At 41.6% G+C, this 21,751-nt stretch overlaps 1 protein-coding gene across 1 annotated transcript in view; it reads right to left on the reverse strand.

Annotated features, from left to right (window-relative positions):
* The window catches only part of LOC145446663 (scoloptoxin SSD552-like), a 31,617-nt gene that overhangs the window by 2,312 nt on the left and 7,554 nt on the right, over positions 1–21,751 (reverse strand). The window contains exons 4-6 of the mRNA XM_080325017.1: positions 5,640–5,755; positions 4,989–5,054; positions 85–314 (exon numbers count right to left, since the gene is read on the reverse strand). Of these exons, the coding sequence (XP_080181143.1) occupies positions 85–314; positions 4,989–5,054; positions 5,640–5,755 (412 nt within the window). The remainder of the gene's footprint in view (positions 1–84; positions 315–4,988; positions 5,055–5,639; positions 5,756–21,751) is intronic.

A 21,751-nucleotide genomic window follows, 5' to 3' on the forward strand; every position in this document is an offset into this window, starting at 1 on the left:
GCACCCGTATAACACGGGTGGTTTACCGAAGCGAATACAGACTTATTTCGGTAAGAATGTATATGAAATCAGACATATACGCACCTTGAGTTGATGTGTTCGCGGTAGTCTGCGTTGTGAACACTGTACTGTGCGAAAACGTCGTTGATACAGCGCTTGTGATAGATGGTTGAGTCGTAACCACGGGTTGGGTCGTTGCAGTTGATGGAACGGTTGCAGTTGCGTTACAAAGCTGGTCGACGCATTCGTATCCCTCGCTGCACCTGGTACAGGACTCGCCTGGCGTAAATGGCGGAACGGGCGAGCCCCCAATGCTGTGAACAATGAGTAGTGTGACTACATACTACACTTCATAGCAGTCGTTCACAAACTAGTGTAACCAAAGTATTTCAGACATTATAGCGTTATGTTGGAGCGTCCATCTTCTTGACCGGTAGGTCGGGCGTTCAACCCCAGACCGCGCCAGGTCAAAGGCCTGATAGCATGGACGGGTGGTGTAAGACTTTCGGCTACACGGCTATTACCGCACACTCCTTGTCCAGCGGCATATGCACAACATCCACTCATGGTATGCATATTCATATCAGTGATGAGCATCGGAGCGGAGTCGGAGTGGATTCGGAGCGGAGTTCTGCCGATTTTGTGACAGTCGGAGCGGAGTCGGAGTTTACTACAAATATATTTTCGGAGAATTTCGGAGTATTGTAACTTTTGTCTCCGATATCTTTGGATAGACCTTGTAAAGTTGTAATATGACGGGTAACATGCAAAAATGATTGCCAAGTGCATAAAAATCAACCATCTGCACTAGGGTTGTCCATAATTTGGAAAATCTCACAAATGCTCCGTTGTAATGTCTTATTTTATAGATTATTGATAAAAAACAACAATGGGCCAAAAAGAAGCTCACAGGAAAGCCGTTAAGATTTCGTGCAAAGCGTTTGAAAGTAGCTGCCGAAGAATGGGCGTGCCACCGCCCACAGAACGGCGAGAAGACTAGTAATCACGAAACCACGGCTCTTGATTGGCTAATCGGCTATGCTTCAATGATCACAACAGCAGCAACTTGCTGATTAGGTGATCAAGGGGCCTGCTACCGGCGGCGATTCTGAAAGCGCATTGTAGGTAGGTTCGCGGATGATGATTTAGGATTAATTCACGGCATATTGAGGTACGAAATACATGATGAACAAACAACAGGTGCTTCACAAAAACGTCTAAAGCATGACCGCTTTATTGTGAAGGAAAGCGCTGCAGCCTACATGCCTCGATTTCATCGAGGGAAAACAACGGCGCTTATTCAAGTGGCGAATGAATTCCCTGTTTCAGACGGGATCCATCATCCTTGAATACAATTATAAAGCTTAACAATGACTCTATAATTAGTGTGATCTTATTGGGCTCAGGTTGTACTATACAGTTGAAGTTTTGAATGTTCTAGGGATCGGCTGAATCAGCCGGTTATGCTTGGTACTAATCAGATGCTTACAGCAAATTCAATTCACTTGTAAGTGTTGTCAAAGTCCTTAATGATGCTGCAGAAACGAGGTGTAAATGTAAGAACAGACTATGCTGAATATGATATCCAAACTATGCTGGATACTATGCAGCATAGTCTGTGGTTACTGCTTACCTTTACACCTCTTTGCCGCGCGATCATTAAGGACTTTGACATATCATATCCAGCATAGTATGTTCTTACTTTTACACCTCTTTTCTGCGTCATCATTAAGGACTTCGACAATACTTGCACGGGAATTCAATTTGCTGTAAGTGCCAAGCATAATCGGCTGATTCAGCCGATCTCTAGAGCATTCAAAACTTCAACAGTAATAGTACAACCTGAGCCCAATAAGTTCACACAAATTATAGTGTCATTGTCAAGCTTTATATTTGCATTCAATGATGATGGATCCCTTTTGAAACAAGGAATTGATTCGCCACTTGCATAAGCGTCTTTGCTTTCCCTCGATGAAAACAAGGCATGTAGGCTACAGCGCTTTCCTTCAGAATAAAGCGGCCATACTTTAGACGTTTCTGTGAAGCACCTGTTGTTTGTTCATCATGTATTTCGTACCTTAACATGCCCTGAATTAATCCTAAATCATTATCCGCCAACCTGCCAACAATGCGCTCTCATAATCGCCGCCGGTAGCAGACTCCTTGATCACCTAATCAGCAAGTTGCTGCTGTCGTGATCATTGAAGCATAGCCGATTAGCCAATCAAGAGCCGTGGTTTCGTGATTACTAGTCTTGTCGCCGTTCTGTGGGCGGTGGCACGCCCATTCTTCGGCAGCTACTTTCAAACGCTTTGCACGAAATCTTAACGGCTTTCCTGTGAGCTTTTTTTTTTGGCCCATTGTTGTTTTTTTATCAATAATCTATAGAATAAGACATTACAACGGAGCATTTTAAAGATTTTTCAAATTATGGACAACCCTAATCTGCACTGCAATTGGGGACTGGAGAGTAGACAATACTATGAGGCCAACCCTATTATCACATGTACCATGTTATACCATGTGTACCATGTAGCCTACCATGCTTGCCGCTGTTTCGGATACTTGACGAGATTCATCGGAGTATCTCGGAGTCTGGGATTGAGCTCTTCGGAGTCGGAGGGAGTTTTCCTCAGACACTAAAGTTGTCGGAGGGATTCGGAGTCTCGAAAAGCACTATCCGCCCATCACTGATTCATATATGCACAGATTGTGAGTACGTATATCATGAGTCGATGTATATGCCGCAAAAACCACAAGGACAAAGCATATAACGTTCTATATTCCTATTCCTACACAGCAAATTCACAGTAAATGTATTTCGTTTTAGGTACAGGAAACAGTTTTCACACATCGTTATCGAAATTTTCTCTAATTTGGGATACATCTTCATGGACTGCATATACAAATACCTTATACGTCATTCGACTATGGCGCAGTTGCACCCCGCCTCGATCAGCTTGTAAAGAGGAACAATCGCGTCCATCGTATTAATTGTGCCTTGTTAGTGTGTGTTAGTAGGGCGATTTTTTGTCAAAATAAGTCAACATTTTGTTAAAGTTGTAGCGTGAGGTCAAAAAATTGTCATAATTGTTTACAAAGTCAAATTCTTTTTTGACCCGTGCATTTCGATTGTATCGTAGATTTTGCACTGTCGGTGAACTTATCATTTGGCATTTTACAGCTTGTAGCCTACTTTATAGGCATACCGTTGTAAGCGGCCAATTGTCTGCTCATTGTGAATCATAAACGGTTAAATGAAACAAATAAGTTGACATCATGTTGAGGCCAACCTACCGCAATATCCTAACTGAAGCAAAACTGCTTGGGCATTGCATGGTTCTTATATCAAGAAACGCATGATTAAAGATTGTGATGTACACAACACTGTCAGAATGAAACAAATACGGCGTGTCACAAGTAATGTACGCACAACTTCAGTGATGTCAGCCAACTGCTGCTGTTGACTGTTCTTTCTCCATTCTTGGCAAGCTACTTAGTCAGCACAAACACTTTCTACCCGAGAATGTAGAAAACAATCTTCCGTTGTACTACAACAAATTTAACTATACCTGATGTAACTACTGGAATTCTTCACAGGACTAGATTTCGGTAAAATAAAGTTTTTTCATGTAAAAATGTGTCAGTTTTCAAGTCAAAATGTTTTTTCAGGCCAAACTACTGCGTAAGGTCAGACAGTTCCAGACAGAAATGAAAATAAGTGGTACAATTTCAACATTGCGTTGTCAAAATAAGGTTTTTTTAGGTCAAAATATGTCAAAATTGTGGTTTTTAGGTCAAATCTTCCGATTCTCCAGTCAAAAATCGCCCTCGTTATTAGTAATTAGGGGCCGGATTTCCGGGCCGACTTATTTGCTAATCGGCTCATGTTAATAACCGTACCTACATTTCGAGTGAAGCCGAGTTTTTCATTAATTTATTGGTACGCAAAAATCATAGAATGTCAAGGTGGTAGGCTGTCAGAAAAAGGTTGGGAAACACTGCACTATAGCGTTATGTTGAAATTATATATTGTAGACAGAGTTGGTCAGTGCCGAAGTACTTCTGTTATTTCAGGATGCTCAAGCAAGCACAATTTGCCGAATTGTACTGGCTATTCAAGTGGATATCTTTCATTATTATTTCCACATCTACTTTACAGTTTTTAGACAGGACTACTGAATTGTTGCACTGTGACTTTGTAGTATATATAGTACCAGGCCCAGCTCTCCGGCCAATTCCCAAAAGCACATTGGCACACCTTTGTTGGAAATGTCATTTCGAGTTATCCTTTTGCGCCACCTAGCGGATCGACAATTCATCAATTGTGAGGCTTCAGTATACTGCGTATTCTTGTTTCATATTTATTTCTTGTCGACATAGATGGTCCAGTATAATCCTTTAATGATTCATCGTTTTTTGGTTTTATGTCACGACCGACATTAGCTCCAGGATTTTTGCGCGTCGCAGGGTATACGGATCCCTGAGTTTTTTCGTGAGCTCTAAAGATCTTTAGAAGAGTCGGATAATACTGTGTGCGCATAAAGGGCCGTCATTATGCGCCGAAAGCCAATACCAGCTATGTTATAATTCCACTAGCAAGCTGTTATAAGATTATAAAGCATCTCAATCCAGAGACGTAGCCAAAGCGACGTCTTACGAATGATAACAAGCTCAGTAAGATTAATGTTAACTTTTGCAGCATTATGGTATGCAAGAGGGGTGATAACAGAAAAACAAACGCGAATCTTTTCCAAATTAAAGCAGTTTGACCCTCCCCCCCCCCGTGTTCTTGACAGCTAGCTTATACAGAAGTTAGAACTATCCCTAATGCTGACCGCCTTTGCATAACCCAGGTTTTTCTATTTTAATAAATGGCCTGCAAGCAAGACATCAATCAATCAACGATTGCGGTATTTTGCAACGTGAAGTGTTCGTAACTCTATGATTGTGCTAAATTGTATCACATTTTATACGGTGCGACTTACTAGGAATTTCCCACTGGTCCGTAGTTGCAGCATATCAGAAAAGGAGGGTGGCCTCCAGCGATAGCACTAAAATGAAAGGTGCAATGTGCATTGATAAAAGAAAATTCCACCGACTCGTGTGTCTGCATTAGCGCACGCACAGCCACGCACTGACTCACTCCACAGTACACACACACGCCCGTGCGGATGCCCACCAGTATCACACCACTTTGAATCAGCATAACTTGCAAGTTAATTATATTTTGAGTATTGAAAGAATCTATTATCTAAGAAAATATCAGGACAAGCAGAGCTTACTGAGGCTGTCCGCGATACAAGGATTATCAGAATGATATGCATCATCAAATGTCATTACTGCAAGCAAACGAATAATGCATTGTGTGGTAAGATATTGACAATGTTATGATGAGAATATTACAAACCACAGCACGCATATCATGTAAACGGAGTGAACTCCAAAATAATATTCTAATATACCGGTGCATGAAGATGGTTACTTCAAGAAGTAGGTACAGCCAAAGAAATACGGTCAACCATTTCAGACGGCTCCATACCGGCACGACACGACTGCATGTAATGCGGAAATAGCACCGACTGACAGCCATAGAGACTGGTGAAATCATTACGGATGCATTCATTCACGACACTTACCTACATTTACCGATGGCGCAGCCCACCTTGTGCGTTTTCGCCCAGATTACCTGCAGGTAATGGCCGCATTCTTTGCCACTCTGGCACGTCAATGTGTCCATATCATGCCATTGTATCTAAATGTGTGGACATCTCTTACAAATCTATACAAAACCTCGATCTATTGTAGCTTAAAGATGTTTATCAACGAAACAGGATATTTATAATAAATACCCTCGATATTCGATATAAGCAAATAGGGGTCATAGTAGTCAGCATTGGTTCTTGAATAGACGTAAAAGTAGCGTTTATATTTCATCTCCATCATAAACAAAACCAGCCATTACCAAACATGACGAAAGTACTTCGAGATGAAGCATAAAATGAAGATGTGCAAAGTGCTCAAGCAAGGTTATCAGAAAGTAAATTTGATTGAGGCGTCACGTAAGTAGTTATATAGATCGGTCTGGGGGTGGCAGGGGCTCTTATGGCGGGGTGGTGAGCGGCTGGAAAACCGGGGGTGGTGAGCGGCTCCTTATACCTTATGGCGGGGTGGTGAGCGGCTATTGCGTCTTATGGCGGGGGTGGTGAGCGGCTCTTATTTCTTATGGCGGGGGTCGTGAGCGGCTGGAAAACCGGGGGTGGTGAGCGGCTTTTATGTCTTATGGCGGGGTGGCAAGCGGCTATTGTGTCTTGTGGTCGCACCTTTTCAGTATAGGGATAGCTCGCACGCGGCTTCGTTGTTGGCATGTCGTACTTCGTGTTGAATATGTATCAAGTAAATAGTCATGTGATTGGTCCTTAGGTAATGTGTATATTCCAAATTACGGCGAGTACGACAATGATATATCGTTATTCTTATGGATGCGGCGATGATTCGTACTTTCAGGCATCTCTCGCGTGGTGTTGAATATGTACGAGTCACCAACAATAACCGCGCGGACGGAAACGTGGCTTGTTGCGAGGATTAAGCAGTGCGACCTATATTTCGAATGACCTGCGCGCTGAATTGTTTCCGTACAGTTGTGTGCTACTATCGATTATTACACTAGAACGATCAGTGTGAAATAGTTTGATCGTAAATTATGATATATGATGTCGTAGTTTAGTCGTATCAAATGACCGATCGTGTTCTCTTTCCTCGCTATTGATTGCTACCCGAATAATACTTTCGGTTTATTCACACCGCTGTTTCGCGCCTACAGAATAGTCTGCTGTTCACAGTCACAACTTCATCGCGATAGCACAATTTTCACACCTCGATCAGTAGAACAACACCGCACTAACCCAGTTGTCGAATCACATAGGTCATACATTTTACGCGAAATGAAATATTGTATTGTGGTATACAAATATGCAAACTACTCTTTCAATTCAACAAGTCTAGTTAACGAATCGATTTTCAAGCTGCCGACACAGTTTTTAACACGAGTTAGTTTATATTTCTTCCCGGGTACGAGCGAGGCTTTGTTCCATTGATCCAAAACCACCTCGCCAGTATCATCCTTCAATGTAAAACTGTATAATTTCAACTCCTTTCCGGCGCCAGAATTGACCATCTTCTCCTCTCGAGAAACACAAGTAGCGGTGATCGAGACGTATTCATCTTTATTTCCGTATACCGATTCGCAGGTCAATAATGGGTATTCTTCAGTCGTATGTCTCGATTTTCCATGTAGAGTTACTGACGAAGCCCGACCAAGTAATACAGCGGGTTTTCCAGTAAATTTATCAGTTTGAACCCAACCGGATTTGACCATGAGTTTTTTTCGTTTGGTGAATGCTTTCTCAATGTTCCCGAACAAATCACGATTGAAACACGTGAAAGATATCTCTTCGTTATTGCCATCGATGAATATACCTTTGAGATATTGGCTAACGCCACCTCTTTTGGGTGATGAGACGAATTTGACGCCGACGTGAAAATTTGAAGTTGCTCCGACTTGCATAGTGTTGACGCTGTTCGACGCCATATCGTTTGATAAAGTGGGAGTCATCAACAAATCCGTCGATATTTATAGAATTAGGCACGTGGTATTAAGTGAGTTAACAGTCTTTGTATAACCCTGATGACCCGCGTGAATAGACTTGGATTGAAATAAACTTTACAGGAGTTCTGTAAGAAAGGATGCCGTTCACAAGTGACAAACGATACGAATGAATTTTCTTCTTACCCAGTCACTTATCAATGTACTGTAGTGAGTATTCAAGTTGTCTGTTGCTAAATCTCTGTACGCCGCTAGGGTACTTATGTCACTTTTCATCGCCGCAATGCTTATGACACTAAAAACCCCATTCCAGTCGATGCCGTATGATCGAATCGAGTTAACCAATGCGGTAAAATCACACTTTCGAACACGGCTCACGTTTTGTCCATGTACATAGAAATCTAGTACTCCGTGGATGAATTTTTCCGTCTCGCTCAATGTGGGGGTTGTCAAGTTATGATAATAGAGAAGGTAATTCTCAATAATCGCGCTAGTTGCCATAACGAGTATATGTAACTATCACCTGAAAAAGTAAACCATGAGAATGACACCACAATGTGTTAAAATGGTGAAATACACCGCTCAGATTTCAAAAAAAAAAACAGATGTTGGCGGGTGCGTTTGACATGTGTGACACAATAAAATCACCCGTTTCGCTAAACAGGAAATTCACTAAAGCGCAGTGTGCTGTGTGATTTTGAAAAAACAGATGTCCGCGGCCGCGTTTCGATCTGTGTGACACACTAAATACGTCCGGTTCTGAAATTCGGAAACACGGTCGGTTCTGGGGATTACGCAGTGTGCGTGCGGCCTATATTTCGAATGACCTGTGCGCTGAATTATTTCCCACCCAGCCGCGTGCTACTATCGAATTAAATCTATAAATAGCCAACACCGCGATCTGATTGTTATACTTCGCTGTCGCAGACATAAACGTTGGTTGGAGCAGTTAGATTAATTATTGTACAATGGCCGAGGCTCAGATAGATAATCTTGACAAATTTGGTTATGAACCAAATGCATTCGAATCGCAATTTGAAGAGAATGCGGATATCTTTGACGCGATTAATCCTGGTGAGCTGATGATGTCTGATTTAAGAGTTGAATCCGCAGAACGCGACCTTACGGCAACGATCGAAATGCGACCAAACCATGCAGATATAGCGCGCCAGGCGTGGCTGAAGTCGGGTCAACTAGCTAGAGAAAGCGCGATTAATGACCTCGCGAACTTGTTGACGACGCCGTGTGTACCGATCGATGAGGCGAACGTTAGCACCGAATTACCGAGTACTGAGAAGCCGTCGACTTCTGGGGTGACGCTACCACGCTCCGCGGGGTTGCTATCGGTAACTGATACTCCTAAATCTGTATCAACCGACAAGCCGACTCGAAAAAGAGCCATAGCGACAACGGCGGGGGTAGGCATACCACCAGCTAAACAGCTTCATAATGGGAAATCGAAAAATTCGAGTCGTACTGAACCCAGACAGAAGGCTAGCAAGAAACCTGCGAAATCGAAAACCGTGAGTGTCGATGATTTTCGCGACGACGTGAAGGGAAAGAAGAAGCAAGAAGAAAAACTATGTCAATACACAGTTGACAAGATGGTTACCCACCTCCAGACTATTGACGTTGTTAAGCCGCATTTAGGTTCAATACTATGTTATGTTGACTCGTTGACGGAGAAAAAAAATTTGACTATCACAAAGCTCATGACTGACATCAAACGATTGCTTACTGTCAAGGGTCAGCGTCGGAGTCTTGATGAGATTCAGCCTGAATTAAATACCGCAACCGATGAGTACTTGCATCGACTTCTAGAAATTAGAACAAAATTGAAGTATAATTTGTGCTGAATGATTTTCGTTGTTGTGAGTGTCTATTCTCAATTTCTGTTTTCCGTTTCAGATTTTACATTAGAGCCGTAAATAAACAATAGCTTCTAAAAGCGCAACCACTAACGGCGCTGGCACTCTTGTAATCTCGAATCAGCGGTTCACAGTCTTTCTCTCTGGGTGTCGAGCAGCGAACAGCGTGGCTGACTGTCTGGGTATATTCAACTGCGGATTGTCGGATAAGGAGTTAATTAGTAAGTTATTCGGTACGATTACTTTGATTTATGAATATAATTTGTTATTTATTTATCCGCCAGACAAAACAAGCGTGGGATTAAAGAATTGAAACGGTGAGTTATTATTGTTCAGAACTAGTGAACATGATGTAATGATTTTGTTGTTTACAGACAGTGCAAACTCAAGTTGAATACACGAGTCTACTGGTAAGTTATCTGCTGCATCACTACGTTAGCGAACATAGTTTGATGTGTTACTTGTTTTATTAAGCATAAAGAGTCAAGGAAGACACCAGCAAAGAAACTAGATTGTAAGTAAGACTAGTTTAATGTTCCTCAAGTGCTGAATTTGACTGTGTGTTATCGCTTCTACAGATGAGTCGACGACGGAGAAATCACGAGGACGAGAATGAGCCACCAGAGATTGACAACCAACACCAACAAATTACATCTCAGAACTGGCAAGTGGTGAAATCGTATGTAGTGAACAGTAGCCGTGTGTATAATATTCGAGTCATCGATCGTAAGCGATCGGATGTTTTCCAAGATACCCAATCGATCTGTCTGATCAACCCGCAGTTATATGAATACCCTACCGATGGCATGTTGATTGGTTGTGCTGGTATTAAACTACCGACATGGCTTACAAAATCAAAATGCGTCATGACAATGTTGCGTCGAAAAAACGGTACGAGACACAATGACAATCTGTGTGCTTTTCGCTGTATTGGTCACTCACTAGGAAAAGATACCAAAGATTTGGCTCAACAGTTCACTTCGGTGTATGGTGTAAATGTAGAATCCGGTGTAACTCTTGACATGTTGAATGATATCGAGGTCTTGTTTAATGTGGCCATATTTGTATACACCAAGACTGATGGTAAAGCTGTCGCGCTCCGTCGTAGTACGTTTGAAGGGAAACCTGTGTATTTACATTTAGAACATGCACACTTCTGTCTCATTACTGATATGAGGCGATATATAGAGACCTATAAATGTGATGTTTGCCAACGATTATTTGATGAACAATATGATTTGACCAGACACAAATGTGTAACGGGTCCCGTTGAAGTGTTCCCGGGTGGCGTGTATACACCTCCTCTGAACATCTTTGAAAAACTTGATCTAGAAGGGGTGTTTGTTCCTCATCAGCTTCGTTATTTCAAATACCGTATCGCGTTCAGTATAGAGAGTGTGTATGATACCTCAAAAACTTTGCGAGAGTGCCAGAACATTCCCATCTCTGTTAGCATATCGTCTAATGTGGAAGGTTACTTGGAGTCGCGTGTAATTGTCTCGAGCGGTGATACAAACGATTTATGCGCCCAAATGATTGACCATTTTCACGATATTCAAAGTGAATCATTCAGACTGTCACTCACAGAATATCGACCCTACCTGGACATGCTCAAATCGAAAATTACCGAAATGAAAGTGCTCGATCCTTCAAAACACCCAATACCCCTTGAACGTTTACAAGTGGAGTTTATGAGTTATTTGCGTCAAATCCCTGTTTTGTCGTTCAATTGTGATCGATATGACTTGAACTGGTTCAAAGCGTACTTGTTTGGTTTTCTCGTTGACGACAATCTTAGTGTACTGAAACGCGGTAACAAATTTCTCTCAATGACGACCAACAGACTTCAATTCTTGGATATTGTGAATTACTTGACACCCGGGTTCTCGTATGATTCGTATTTGGAGGTCGTCAAATGTAGCGCCGCTAAGGGTCATTTTCCGTACCAGTTTCTGACTAGTTTGGAAAAGTTAGATTATCCGAGTCTACCAAGCCACGACGAGTTTTACAACCCGCTAAAAGGTTGTAATATATCCACAGCTGAATATGAAAACTGTTTGAAGGTTTGGAACGACAACAAAATGACCTCTCTGCGTGATTATCTCAAATGGTGCAACGCGAACGATACTCACTACTTCATAGAGGTTTTAGAAAAACAATTCCAATCATTCAAAAGTCAATTCAATGTTGATATATTCAAGGATGCGGTCTCCCTACCCGGGGTTGTATCGAGGCATCTTTTCAATAGCATTCCGCGTGATTTCACCTTGTTCAATGATAAACACCAAGATCTGTTTTCGCTATTCGGGGATAATTTAGTGGGTGGACCATCGATCATTTTCCATCGACACCCAAAACCAGGTGTAACTCGGATCAAAGAACATGTCTATAAGGAAAATGCACAGATTGCACAACATATAACAAGTTTGACCAGCGACTCGCTCTATCTGTATGCTTTAAGTCGACCAAGTCCAACTGGATTTGCGATACGTTGGCAACCAATCGACGCCGAGTGTACTAAATTCAAACCTGTCAAGACCGCGCCGAAATGCTCAGAGACTGTAACCCAGTGGATGAATTGGTATTCCCATATTCATAAGGTGCATGTTCACCACGCTTTTAACGGACCTGAAATTCATGTGGGTGTGCGCAATTATCGACCTGATGGGTTTTATCGTAATTCGGCCGGACAAGGGATAATCTTATCGTTCCTTAGATGTGATTTTCACGCCCACGATTGCAGATTCGGATGTGATGACCCAGTACGTCGAGAGCGAGCTAAACGCATTCATGATTATTACGAAAGTCTAAATTATCGAGTTGTATGTAAATGGGAATGTGAGTGGAATATCGAGAAGAAGAGAAATCCTGATATTGTGCGATATCTCGATGGTATTCAACCACAACTGACCCGTGCCAAGTCTGTCACCCCACAGAAATTGATGGAGATGGTGATGAATGGTACTTTCTTTGGTTGTTTGCTGGTTGATATTTGTACTCGACCACATTCGAAAAAGCGATTCGCTGAACTCCGCCCGATATTCAAAAATACTACAGTGTCTCGCGATACCGTGAAAAGTGACATGAATCAGCTTGCTGTAGATCGGAAATCACCCAGTAAACCCACTGACATGTTGGTTGCGTCGTACTGCGGTAAGAAAATCTTACTAACCTCCGACTTGATCAAATGGTATGTAGATCACGGATTGGTGGTATCAAAAATTCATGAGGCTGTCGAGTTCGCCAAAAAGACATGTTTTGACAACTTTGCGAAAAATGTCTCAGACTGTCGACGTGCTGGGGATCGCGATCCTAACATGGCGATTATTGGGCTAACGCAAAAACTCGCTGCGAATTCTTGTTATGATCGTGAGTTAATGAATCCGCGTAAACTCGAACAAACCACGTTCTGTGATAAAAGTGAATTGAACGCAAATGTGGAGGATCGTTTCTTCGTCAAGTGTGGAGAAATAAACACAGATCTATTTGAAATAACGAAGCACCCTCAAAAGATCGAGCAAGATAACTGCATTCAAGTATCGTTCTGGTTGTATAATAATGTCAAATTACGGATGTTGTCGTTTTTTTATGACTGTTTATGCAAATATTTTCGCACCGATTGCTTCATGCTACTTTCGGTGGATATCAATTCGTTTTTCATCGCACATTCAGCCCCACTCGATGACATTCTCATCTCCGAGAAAAGGAACGAATTTTACTGTGATTACGAGAATTGGTTTCCACGTTATTTTTGCGATGAGCATCGAAACGAATTCTTGACTGACCCGTCTTCTTTTGACCGCTCGAGACAGTGTTGCAAAGAGACGTATGCTCATTATCTTCATCAACCTGGTTTGATAAAAGTGAGATACGACGCCGATGCATCTTTCCACGGTCGCAATCGCTTTCACAGTGACCCAAGATAAAATAAATCACGGCGTTGAATGTTATTGTGGTGTACTTGTATATATTTTGTGTGACTTTAATTTATTTGTATATACTGTATGTTTGATGTGATTTATTTGTATTGTGTGTTCATGTATCATTTGTTTTCCAGATTGATAACACTATTACCTATCTAAAGTCTGTCATGTCGTTAGATTTTAATGGTTTACATGTAGAGATGATTACATTCGAGCGGGAAGTACCACAGTTCATGATTCTTGGTTCTACCAAACAACTCCCAACGTCGATGATACCCGATGGATGAAAAGCAGATCACCAAAACTTGTGCTCAATGGTGAGGTCTATAGTTTGGTAAAGTAACACTATATTTTAAAGCGCTATGAACGTATTACGAATCCTCTTATGTGATTTATTATTTTACAGATTGGGATCAGCTGCTTGACGACTTGAATAAAGCATTCGTAACACTACAACTTCCGCTGACGAAATTACGAGGGACAGATGAAGATTTCATAACCCGGGGAAAATTGCTAAATCGAACTTTACTGGGATTGTATATTCCGCTAGAACATGACGACTACAACAGTGGATATTCCCAACCTTGTTGATATATAAACACATACACTTTATCGAGTTTCAATAAACAACAAATGATGGAATTGATCCACCCATTCGCGTGTATTGTGAGTGGTCCTTCGAGAAGTGGGAAGACTACTTTTGTTGCAAAGCTGATCAGGCATGCGACATCCATGATTAAACCAAGTGTATCCAGGGTCGTATATTGTTACAATAATTATCAGGAGGTTTTCAAGACGATGCGTAACGTAGAATTCCACGCGGGTCTAGATATTTTAGAAGAGTTGAAGGTTTGCTCTGAAGACACCTTGATTATAGTGGATGATTTCATGGCCGAGACAGCGAAAATTGCAGACTACTTTACAAGATTTTCTCATCATTCGGCAAAGTCAATTTGCTATATCACACAGAACCTGTACCACAAGGGTAAAGGAGCGCGTGACTTGAGTCTCTCGAGCTCGTATATGGTGATTTTCAAGAATCCGCGCGACCAACAGCAGATCAGTTTTCTTGGTCGACAAATGTACCCAAACTCTAGATTTTTAACAGAGGCTTATCGTGACGCTGCTAGACAACCTCATAGTTATTTATTCCTTGATCTCACGCAAGAAGCACCTGAAAATCGACGAGTTATGACCAATATATTTCCTGGTGAAACCATGGTGGTTTATAGCCCGATGGTATAAATAGCCAGGTGCAGAGACGACTTTAAACTCAAAATGACCAAGGTACCAGCTCGGACACGGCGGCATATACCCACACTAGAGTTCCTACATAAAAGTAAACCCGAGATACGCAAGCAAATTATATCGGGAGCCAGCAAAGAATTGATCGAGTGTATATGCGATTGTACAAAGAACATTTTAAACGGCAACATCCCTCTTTCAAAGTATAAAAGAAAGCGACTATCAGCTCATAAATGTAGTTTACGTCGACTTGTCAGGAAAGACATCCCTATTCGACATAAAAAACGTATGGTCAACCAGAATGGGGGTATGTTTATGACTCTATTATCAAGCATCCTACCCGTCGTCACTGGTTTACTCGGTAATCTTTTCAAAAAATGACTTCTTTTAAAAAAATCTTCATAAATCCGAGCCCGATCAACGGAGCTGACGTTCAGAAATTGAATTTGGATATCGACAAATGCATGAGCGACATATTACAGATGAACATACCCCAAGAACGAAAATTAGCCTTATATAACGACGCACTAAATCGTTATCAAACAAAACACGACACGCTGAATCAACCGATGAAAATCGATATATCAGAACAAAGGAATCTATTTTCGGCTAGTGAGTTGGACGCACTGCGACGCCTGATCAAGGGTGAACCATCAAGGATTCCTATACCATCACCGAGTAGCCAACGAAGCAAAGTAAAGACTCAGCATGCCCCGACGAAAAGCGGTCGTACACCCAAGACCCCGAGACGATACGGATGGGAGCCATACTAAGTATTTCACGCCAGGGCTACCCGGTAGTTATCGCGGTGCATACGTATTCTCTAGAGGGCGGAATAGAGCCAAAGTCAAGGAGTTTCTTTCGAGCAAGGACGCGTACACAAAACATTTTCCCTATCGAAAGAAATTTAAGAGACCTAGAGTGATTACGTCCGGTCTCGGTGTTCAGTATCAAACCGATCTCATGCATATGCAAAATCTTTCAAAAGAAAACGATAATTTTAAATATGTGTTGGTGACGATCGATTGTTTCAGCCGATTTTTATATCTGTATCCACTCAAAAACAAAACCTCGCAAGGTATTATTCGCGGATTCAAGGAAATATTTAAGGATCGTATACCTCATGTTATTCAAAGTGATCAAGGTTCTGAGTTTACTAATCGTGCGTTTCAGACTTTCTTAAAAGAGAACAATGTGCGACATTTTCATACAAATAGTGAACTGAAAGCATCGATATGCGAGCGTGTTATTCGTACTGTGAAGCAAGTGTTATACCGTTATTTCACGCATAATAAGACTTTGAATTATGTCAGTGTCCTGTCTGAGATATGCCGGGGGTATAACACTACTTTTCACGTTGCTATAGGGTGTCCTCCAGCAGATGTTGATTATTCAAATCAAGAACAAATTTTCCACAGGTTATACGGTGACATGACCCCTAAAAAACCCAAACTAACTATCGGCACACCGGTCAGGATTTCGAAATCACGTGGTAATTTTGTAAAAAGTGCCTTGGCGAGTTGGACCGAAGAAATCTTTTTCGTATCTCAATGTTGTAAAGGTGACCCTCCTACTTATCAATTGAAAGACTACCATGGTGAAGTTATAGACGGTCGCTTTCAGCGTGAAGAGTTACAACCAATAACGAAAAATAATAATATTTACAATATCGAGAAAATCCTGTCTACTCGCAGGAAAGGAAAGAAAACGCAATATTTTGTAAAATGGTTGGGTTACCCATCTACATTTAATTCCTGGGTCTCGGATTTGTATAAATAGACGCTGAAAATGTTGTTCAACCAAACTATGGATTCTGATTCCGGCTCATCTCGCATGGGTCAAGTCTCGAACAGTCTGAAAAACCAGATTGTGTTTATTGTGCAGATTTGTATGTTAGTGTGTGTAATCGTGTTTTCCTTATATCAAATTTCTGTCGGGGTGGATCGTGAAATATATTTAACGCTACTGTCTTCTTCACTTGGGTATTTATTACCGAATCCATCGCCTCACCGTATATGTTGAAGAAACAATAAAATGTTGTTGACTCTACCTTCGAATGCGAGTTTGGATAAATTTTCGAATACTAGCGCAGATTTTCAAACGGAACTTTACAAAGAATTAGAAATGAATCGCCATGAGCTGGGATTATGTGAGCTGACCTTCCCCAATGATTTTCAACCGCGAATTGAAGTGACAGCGAAAAGTATCGGTTTTGGATTTGTCGATGCGAATGGATACACCGAACGGTATTATATTCCCGAAGGTTCGTATTACAGCATCGGTGAAATGTTAGAATCGTACGAGAAATATTACATGGGGGACATTTTCATTTTACAAGGATTCGGTGACTTTAGAATCACATTCAGAAGATTAGTCACGAGTAAAAAAAGACACAAGCGAGGTGTACCCATAAATACCGATACCGCAGACTCTAGCGTCAAACACATACCCCGTACCACGCATGATTCACCCGAGCCTTACGGACTGATACCGCTTGGTTCTGTGTTGGCCACAATAACATTTAGACGCGTTGTATCTCGTCGCCGCGGAGTGGTAGAATTTATATTTACACCTGCGATAAAGTTGGAACGGATTGATAAGGTTTATGTGTATTGCGATCTGATACAACCAAGACCACATGGTAACAAGCTGCAACAACTTTTACGGGTGGTTACTGTAACCGCTAAACCGAATGAAAACCAAATCAACATATTCCCAAAACCATACTTCTTTGCTTTAGCGAGAAACAATTTTAGAACGATACGAATTTATCTACGTGATGCAGCTGGCAACCCTATTAAATTTCGAAAAGCACCAGTGACAGTAACCCTACGCTTCCGGCGTAGAGCTGTTGATTCAATATGAGTTACATCACGTTGTCTGGCACCCAAGGTGAATTCTCGGTGGTGTTACCGAATGAAATTATTTGTAATGAGCTTGCGTTGATGGATATGAGTTTTGTCAGTGAATCTCTTGATCGAATTATAATCAATCGTGATCAAGCACTCTGGGAGCTACATAATGAGAAAGATCGAATAGTAGAAGCGTACCTAACACCACTTGGGAATTATGCAAACAACCTCGAGTTGACGCGAAGAATATTATCTGACAGTTTCAAACACTGTTTCACCGAAAGAATCAACGATGAACTTTTCCGAATTCGTTACTCGAAACGTATCACACTCCACCCCACGGATATATTCACGAATTATTTCAGTGTAGTTGATCAAGTGTCGACACCAGTATGTAATGTCACGTCGATCAAACCTAAACCAACTCAACCCCACCTCAGATATCTTTTTGTGTATATCAATGTACTACGACATCATCCGGTGGGTGATTACATGAGTCAATTGCTTCGTGTGATCCAAGTAAATAACGAGGCGTGTATGAGACAAGAAGTTGTATATGAAAAACCGTTTTATTTCCCAGTATCGATTAACTACATCCGCGATATAAAAATCACCATCCGGGATCAATACGGTCAGTTAGTACATGATATAGAGACCACATTGACACTCCACGCACGATGAAAATAGTGACGTTAACCACCTCTATGCTTGGTGTTGATTTTGAACACAGACTACTCACCATCAACAACATCCCGACAAGATATTGTGAATTAGCCCTCATGGAGATCGATTTCACTTTAACCGAACCGGCGATTGGTCAATATTTGTTTGTGTATTGCGATATTATTCACCCTCACTTACTTGGAGATGTGTTAGCGCGTTTATTACGAGTTATACCACTGACACCTGGTGATGTCACGCATAATTGGGTAGCGTCAAATCCGTATTATTTCCCTGTTTCAAAAGATGTTGTAGATTCTGTATGTCTTTACCTCAGGGATGAGTTTGGGGAACCTATAAATATAATAAGTCGTTCATTGCAAGCTACATTTAACATTAGGAAGCGATTATGAAAGTTGTTTTCACGTGTGATCATCATTCTGTCCATCGTCATTATAACCAGACAGGTGATGGTTATGGATATTTTAGCGGTGGAGTTCAAGCCGGTTCCGGTATTGGGAGTTTGTTTAAATCACTCGGTCGTTTAGTGACACCTATTGCGAAATACGCCGGTGGTCAATTGTTACGGACTGGAGGTGAAATAGCGAGAGATCTATTACGGGGTAACTCGATCAAGTCTAGTGTTGTCAAGAGAAGTAAACAAGCTGGCGGTCGAGTGATTGATAAAATTTTAACCCCAAAAGCTATAAAAAGGAAAAAAACAAAGTCAAAGAACACTTCATCCAAACGTCGTCGTAAACAACAGGATATATTCGACTAAGAACTATGTTGATGCACGCGGGTTCCCGAGAATGTCATAACTCCGGATTAAACATATTTAGTATACCCCACACGCAAACCAGTATTGAGGAATCGCAATATGTCGTCGTCAAACCCCATAGTTTAGGTAATGTCATGGAAGTACAATTACCAAGGACGGATCGATATATGGATCTACAAAACACGTTCTTGAGGTTACGTTTGAAGCTCACTAAACGCGATGGAACTGATTTAGCAAACGATACACAAGTGGGCCTGGTCAATAACATGTTGGATTCTCTTTTCAAACAAATCGATGTAACTATTTCAAATGAGGTTATCACAAATTCGGATAATTGTCATGCGTACAAAGCTTATATCTCTCGGTTGTTGAATGATACACATGGTGCCTCGGAGAGTTTTGTGCAAGGACAGGGTTTTTATAAAGATGTCGCTGGATCTATGGATGTTCTTGGTGCAGCGAATACTGGATATGTTAAACGAAAAGACCTTACAAAAAACAGCACTCCGTTAGAGTTGATCGGAAAAATTCGAATGGGTCTTTTTGAACAGTCTAGATGTATGTTGGATAATGTCGACATGAAATTAAAATTTACACGTAACGAAGATAATTTCTGTCTGCTTGGTGATGCGGAAGATGTACAAATTGTTTTACTCGAAATGGAGGTGTATGTCAAACAGATGAAGATCGCTGAAAGTGTAAGCTTAGCACACAAGTCTGTATTACAGAAGAATACTGCTAAGTACCCCTGGATACGCTTACAAATGTCGACTCATACATTCGCCGCGGGCTTGTCGAAAATTGATAGAGAGTTAGTTAGCGGCACCATGCCAAAGAAGATCGTAATTGGTTTAGTCGAGACCACGACATTTAATGGTGTTCGAGCCAAAAATCCGTTCAACTTTAAACACTTTGATGTTCAAAATCTTTCTTTAAGTGTGGATGGGCGTCAAATTAACGGACGGGAATTTCATTTCGATTTTGATAAACACGGCGGCCTGGAAGGTTATATGACACTATTCTCCCAGACAGGTCGCTGGGAATCCGAGGCACCTTTAAATATTTCACGCAAAGATTATGTCAACGGATACACTCTTTTTGTGTTTGATTTGACACCCGATAATAGTTTGGGATGTTATCAACTTCATAAGACAGGAACTGTGCATCTGGTTTTGACTACGTCGAAGCCTTTACCAACCTCCGTAACCTTGTTATGTTTGAAGGAGTTTCAACATCTTCTACAGCTGAATCAAAAAAGACAAGTCGTCGAAATATGAATACGTCTGAGATCGATGATATTCTCTATAACCACCCTGACACACAAAGTCTATATCTAGGAACTTATCCAGTAGATCAGTTACCGAAGAAACCAACTAGCGGAAAATTCGCTATCACCATTAATTACGACGAATCGAGTTTGCCTGGATCTCACTGGGTGTCTATATACAGAGATGACGATACTCATTTTCATGATTCGCTAGGCTTCGGACCACTAAAACCTCAGATAATCGAATTCCTGGAGCCGGATGAATTTTCAGTGACTGGGAAACAGTTACAGAGTAAAACTTCAGATGTGTGTGGAGATCATGCTATCGCATTCTTGATAAAAAGAGCTCAAGGGTTTTCAACCGAGGAATACTTGGATAATTTTGGCGATGATAAAAAAGTGAATGATACGATTGTACGTGTATTTGTGAAGAGTTTGATTTCAGAGTAATAAACGAATGTGTAAATGTGTATACTTGTGATTCTTGTTGTGGATGTGAACAGCAGACTATTCTGTAGGTGCGAAACAGCGGTGTGAATAAGCCGAAAGTATTATTCGGGTAGCAATCAATAGCGAGGAAAGAGAACACGATCGGTCATTTGATACGACTAAACTACGACATCATATATCATAATTTACGATCAAACTATTTCACACTGATCGTTCTAGTGTAATAATCGATAGTAGCACACAACTGTACGGAAACAATTCAGCGCGCAGGTCATTCGAAATATAGGTCGCACTGCTTAATCCTCGCAACAAGCCACGTTTCCGTCCGCGCGGTTATTGTTGGTGACTCGTACATATTCAACACCACGCGAGAGATGCCTGAAAGTACGAATCATCGCCGCATCCATAAGAATAACGATATATCATTGTCGTACTCGCCGTAATTTGGAATATACACATTACCTAAGGACCAATCACATGACTATTTACTTGATACATATTCAACACGAAGTACGACATGCCAACAACGAAGCCGCGTGCGAGCTATCCCTATACTGAAAAGGTGCGACCACAAGACACAATAGCCGCTTGCCACCCCGCCATAAGACATAAAAGCCGCTCACCACCCCCGGTTTTCCAGCCGCTCACGACCCCCGCCATAAGAAATAAGAGCCGCTCACCACCCCCGCCATAAGACGCAATAGCCGCTCACCACCCCGCCATAAGGTATAAGGAGCCGCTCACCACCCCCGGTTTTCCAGCCGCTCACCACCCCGCCATAAGAGCCCCTGCCACCCCCAGACCGATCTATATAACTACTCACGTACTTTTGGCATAGTTAATTAAAGATGGCTGTGTTCGAGATTGCAAGATCGGTCGTCGCTACTGATGCAAATTGACTAGTAGCATCCCAAACGGGCTCAACTTCTGGAAATACATATATACAGTTTCCGTGATAATAATGGGTATGGTAATGGGAATGGGTATATTTCGTCAGTTGTTGTGACAGCGTCACTGATAAAATCGATGCATAGACCTATCCCGAAACTAATAGCTACTGTGCAAAATCCAATGCGCAAGAATTACGTAGTTTCTCAGT

The sequence above is a fragment of the Botryllus schlosseri genome, chromosome 1 (genome assembly GCF_051294905.1).
Source record: "Botryllus schlosseri isolate E-star chromosome 1, Bs_hap1, whole genome shotgun sequence".
NCBI classification, from domain to species: domain Eukaryota; kingdom Metazoa; phylum Chordata; class Ascidiacea; order Stolidobranchia; family Styelidae; genus Botryllus; species Botryllus schlosseri.